This window comes from Primulina eburnea, unplaced genomic scaffold, assembly GCF_022965805.1.
Source record: "Primulina eburnea isolate SZY01 unplaced genomic scaffold, ASM2296580v1 ctg591_ERROPOS1600000+, whole genome shotgun sequence".
Classification (NCBI taxonomy): domain Eukaryota; kingdom Viridiplantae; phylum Streptophyta; class Magnoliopsida; order Lamiales; family Gesneriaceae; genus Primulina; species Primulina eburnea.
Window position 1 is genome coordinate 191,749 of NW_027331378.1, and position 5,525 is coordinate 197,273.

At 40.3% G+C, this 5,525-nt stretch overlaps 1 protein-coding gene across 1 annotated transcript; it reads left to right on the plus strand.

The window, feature by feature from the left end:
* The first annotated feature begins 365 nt into the window (after positions 1 to 365).
* Positions 366 to 2,891, plus strand: LOC140821492 (uncharacterized). Its single transcript, XM_073181983.1, has 3 exons — positions 366 to 407; positions 1,447 to 2,818; positions 2,884 to 2,891. The coding sequence occupies exons 2-3, from the start codon at positions 1,450 to 1,452 to the stop codon at positions 2,889 to 2,891; spliced, it is 1,377 nt and encodes a 458-aa protein (XP_073038084.1). The 5' UTR covers positions 366 to 407; positions 1,447 to 1,449.
* The last annotated feature ends 2,634 nt before the right edge of the window (positions 2,892 to 5,525 follow it).

The window sequence follows — 5,525 nt, forward strand, 5'->3', positions numbered from 1 at the left end:
GTGTCCGCCCCAGCGGCCAGCATTTTTTTAAAAGCGTGTTTTTGGAGTTTTAAGTGCTTATATACAAGTGTTGCTCTATTTTCTCTCATTTCTTCCCTCATTCTCGATTCTTCTCTCAAGGGGTGAGCTAGGGTTCCTATTTCTCTCCTTTCTTTTCTTTGATTCAAGCTTGTGGTTGGTGATTTGTGTTGAGAGCAAGGTTATTATTGGTTCAAGGAAGCTAAGGTAAGCTTTTGGTGTGGTTATTTCTTGGTTTTGGTGTTGGGAGAGATCATGGGTTTGTTGTTGGTGTTGGTTTTATGGATCAATTGATATGGGTTTATGATTATTGAGATGTTAATGGTTCAATATATGGTTATTGTTGTAGGAATTCCTCAAGGACTTGACAAGCATTTGTGTATTGGGTTGTAAGTAGACTTTTCCTTGAATGCATCTTATGAACTATGTATATGGTATGGTAAATGGTATTTTAAATGATGTTAGCTCCTTTAAAATCATTGATTATGTATATATGGTATGTATTGTTATGTTCAAAAGAAATGGAATTGGAGCCAAATGGCAAGGTAAAGGAGCTAAGGTTTTAGCACGCACATCACGTGTTTGATTAAACGGTTCAATGAATGTTTTTATGGCTTGATGGTTATATGGTATTGTGGTGTTACCTATGGTAATTCTAAACCCACTTGACGGAAGTTGATCAACATAATGACATGTACGGTGACTGATTTTGACTGAGATGTACATGTATACCATCGACGGATGACCTATCAATGCCACACAAATGAAAGGAATGAATTGTTCTATAGATGCCATCTTATAATTCTTAATTATGAATTTCATTGATTGATGGCATTTCATGGCAAAGAAATGATATGAATTCTTTCATGACACTAAGATATATGTACTTGTTATTTAAAGGTCTACTTGCTGAGTTTTATAACTCATTTCAGTTATGTTCATGAGATGCAGATGCAGGTAAACGGGATTGATACGACGTGGTGTCAAGACAGAAGGAAGACATGTGCCAAGCTTGGAGGAAGAATGAAGATAGTGTTTTGTTTTGAAATGGTTTGGATTGTAAAAACTTTGGTATATTTTGGGAGTGTATCTTGACTCTATATTTTGGGTGACCAAAGGATTTACTTTTGACTATGTAAATGGTTATGTTTAGTTGTGGAATTTTTAAAAGTTCATATTTCCTCCAAGTCTTTATTTTAAGCTTCCGCATTATAGAGTCTATTTCTTTTAAAACGGGTCAAGGTGTCACATTTAGTGGTATCAGAGCCATGGTTCTCGGACCAATGGATTGGCACATGACTTCTTCTGTTTGCGACACTTCGGTATGTATACTTCTGCATCTCATTGATGTAATGATATGATGATATGTATCTCTTGTGGTATATGTATATATGATTTCAAATGATTTTAAACTGAGATGCAATGTAGGAGATGCCACCTAAGAGGAAAGCTGTAGAGGAAGAAGATAGTTCTTCATCTCGAGTTGTTGGTGAGTTTAGTAAGTTGCTCAAGGAGCAGGCTAAAGTTCATGGAGAGCAGATCCAACAGTTATTGAGGTTGCAGAACCCAGGTCAAGGGGGAGGTAGAGGCCTTGCGAGGCAGGAGCCTAGTTCAGAGGGAGCCTATGACAGATTTAAAAGAATGAATCCACCTGAGTTCGTGGGAGGTGTGGATCCTCTTGCAGCTATGGAATGGGTGAAAGCTATTGAAGCAATCTTTGACTATCTACACTTTGAAGATAATGATCGAGTTAGTTGTGCAGTGTTTCTTCTGACAAAGACTGCGCGCATTTGGTGGGAGGCCACGAAGGTAACTGTCAATGTTCAAACCCTTAAATGGAATGAGTTCAAGGAGCTATTTTATGACAAGTATTTCTCCACGGATGTCAAGACTCGGAAAGTGAAGGAGTTCTTGGAACTAAACCAGGGCAACTTGAATGTGAATGATTATATTTTGAAGTTTGAAGAAGGTTGCTTGTTTGTTCCTTTCATTGCTTCGAATGACAAAGATCGAGGGGAACACTTCATGAGAGGCTTGAGAGCCGAGATCAGGAGGGATGTCAGAATGTCTAAGGCCGCAACGTACAAGGAGATTGTGGAGAAAGCTCTTTTAGCGGAACAGGATGAGAAAGAGATTGAGAAGGAAAGACAATTGAGAAGGCAAAACTTCAATCAAAAGAATCAAGCTTCGCATCAAAGTTTCAAAGGGGGATACAAAGGCAAAGGGAAAGAAGAACATCGAGGTAAAACTCCTGCAGTTCAGTCTGAGTCGAATAGGCCTTTATGTCCCAAATGCAACAACCCGCACAAGGGTGAATGTCTTGTAGGGAGCAACAAATGTTACAGATGTGGAGGTGCAGGTCACATTGCCATCAACTGCACCCAATCTTCAGGCCGAGGACGAGTCCAAGGGCGCATCTTCTCTTTGACTAAGGAGGGTGTTAATCCTGATACATCGGTTATATCAGGTACTATTCAGATTTCAGGCAATGTAGCCCTTACTTTAATTGATACTGGAGCTACGCATTCTTTTATGTCCGAAATTTTCATGAGATCGTTGGGTATTGCACCTGTATTTGAACCTCTCCAGTTTACTATTATGCTTCCGTCGGGAGATGTGATTTGCCCAACAAGTGTGATTAGAGCTTGTCCTATTCAAGTGAATGAGAGAATTTTGTTTGCTGATCTTATTGTGATTCCTATGATTGAGTATGATGTGATTTTGGGTATGGATTGGCTATCATCGTATCGTGCAGTGATAGATTGTGTTGAAAAGACGGTGCGATTTCCGACAGAAGAAGGTGACAGCAATGTCTTCAAGGGCTCAGGTACTTCGCTTGGCACTTCTTTTATTTCTTGCTTGAAGGTGAATAAGATGTTGGTTAAGGGGTGTCAGGGATTTCTGGCGTCAGCGATGGATGTGAGTAAGGAATATAATGTGAATGTGAAGGATATTGAAGTTGTTCGAGAGTATGCGGATGTCTTTGCCGATGATGTGCCGGGGTTGCCACCCGATAGAGAAGTCGAGTTTGTCATTGATGTTGTACCTGGTACTGCTCCTATTTCTAAAGCCCCTTATCGAATGGCACCGACTGAAATGAAAGAATTAAAGGATCAATTGCAAGAACTGTTAGATAAGGGCTTTATTCGACCGAGTTCTTCACCTTGGGGAGCACCCGTATTGTTTGTGAAAAAGAAAGATGGGTCACTACGTTTGTGTATTGACTACCGAGAGATCAACAAAGTTACAATTAAGAACAAGTATCCTTTGCCCCGAATTGACGATCTTTTTGACCAATTGCAAGGTGCAACAGTATTTTCCAAGATTGATTTGCGGTCGGGTTATCACCAATTGAAAGTGAAGGAAGGCGACATACCTAAGACAGCTTTTCGAACGAGGTATGGTCATTATGAATTTTTGGTTATGTCTTTCGGGCTAACAAATGCGCCGTCAGTTTTTATGGATCTTATGAATCGAGTCTTCAAGCCTTACTTGGACAGTTTTGTCATTGTATTTATTGATGATATTTTGGTTTATTCAAAGACTCGAGAACTCCATCGAGAGCATTTGAGAATTGTGTTGCAGCAATTGAGAGAGAATCAGTTATATGCCAAGTTAAAGAAGTGTGAGTTTTGGTTGGACCAAGTGACTTTTCTAGGCCATATTGTTTCTAAAGATGGAATTACCGTGGATCCAACAAAGATAGAATCAGTAAGGAAGTGGCCTATTCCTACGACAGTGGCTGAGGTAAGAAGTTTTCTTGGTTTAGCAGGTTACTATCGTCGTTTCATCGCTGATTTCTCAAAGATAGCCCTGCCATTGACCACGTTGACAAGAAAGACAGTTAAGTTTGAATGGACTAATGAATGTCAGCAAGCATTTCAAATGTTGAAGGACAAATTGACATCAGCTCCAGTGTTGTCACTTCCTGAGGGAGTTGAGGACTTTGTGGTATTCTCTGATGCTTCTAAGAAGGGACTTGGTGCTGTATTGATGCAGCGTGGTAAGGTAATTGCTTATGCTTCCCGTCAGCTGAAGGATTATGAAAAGAATTATCCGACTCACGATCTTGAGTTGGCAGCTGTGATATTCGCTTTGAAGATCTGGCGACATTATTTGTATGGAGTAAAGTGTGAGATTTTCTCATATCATAAAAGCCTTAAATGTTTACTCAGAAGGAATTGAACATGCGTCAGAGGAGATGGTTGGAACTTGTTAAGGATTATGATTGCACTATCAGTTACCACCCTGGGAAAGCGAATGTAGTTGCAGATGCACTGAGTCGGAAGTCAGGAGTTGTATTGAGTTCTATGATTCAAAAACCTTTGTTATTGGACTTGAAAAGGAATGAGATCGCCTTGGTCGAGAAAGGTACGATAGCTAGACTTTCAGCTTTGGTGATTCGCCCTACTTTGAATGACAGGATTAAAGTTGGACAACAGCATGATAAGCAACTGTTGGAAATGAGATCTAAGGCTGAGTTGAAAGGGAATTCTGAGTTTGGTTTTAACAGTGATGGGTTGATGACCTTCAGAGGTAAAATATGTATTCCTATCGGTGATGATATTCGACGAGATATTTTGATTGAGGCGCATACCGCACCATATTCGATTCATCCAGGTAATACCAAGATGTACCAAGATCTTCGTCGACTTTTCTGGTGGCCAGGTATGAAGAAGGATATTGCGTTGTATATTTCTGAATGCCTAACATGTCAGCAGGTTAAGATTGAGCACCAAAGACCTGCAGGATTGTTGCATTCATTGCCAATACCTCAGTGGAAATGGGAACATATCACAATGGACTTTGTTGTCGGACTTCCAAGGACGCAGAAAGGTTATAATTCGATTTGGGTCATTGTTGATCGTTTGACTAAGTCATCGCATTTCCTTCCTGTCAAGACTACTTATTCGATGAATCAGTATGCTGATGCTTATATTCAAGAGATTGTCAGACTTCATGGGATACCAGTGTCAATTGTTTCTGATCGTGATCCAAGGTTTACATCCGAGTTCTGGAAGAGTTTGCATAGAGCTTTGGGTACCAAGTTGGCCTTCAGCACAGCTTATCATCCTCAAAGTGACGGACAATCAGAACGAACTATTCAGACTCTTGAGGACATGTTAAGGGCTTGCATTATTGATTTTCCTGGAAGTTGGGACTTGAAGCTGCCTCTTGTGGAATTCACATATAATAACAGCTATCAATCTTCGATTGGCATGGCACCCTATGAAGCTTTGTATGGGAGAAAGTGTCGATCACCTTTGTTTTGGGATGAAGTAGGTGAAAGGAAGATGTTAGGACCAGAGTTGGTTCAACAAATGGTTGAGGTTGTTGCGTTGATTCGAGAGAGGATGAAAACTGCTCAGTCTCGACAGAAAAGTTATGCAGACGTTCGAAGAAGGCCTTTGGAATTTGACGTAGGTGATCACGTGTTTGTTAAGATAGCTCCTCTCAAGGGAGTTATGAGATTTGGAAGGAAAGGGAAGCTGAGTCCTCGTTTTATT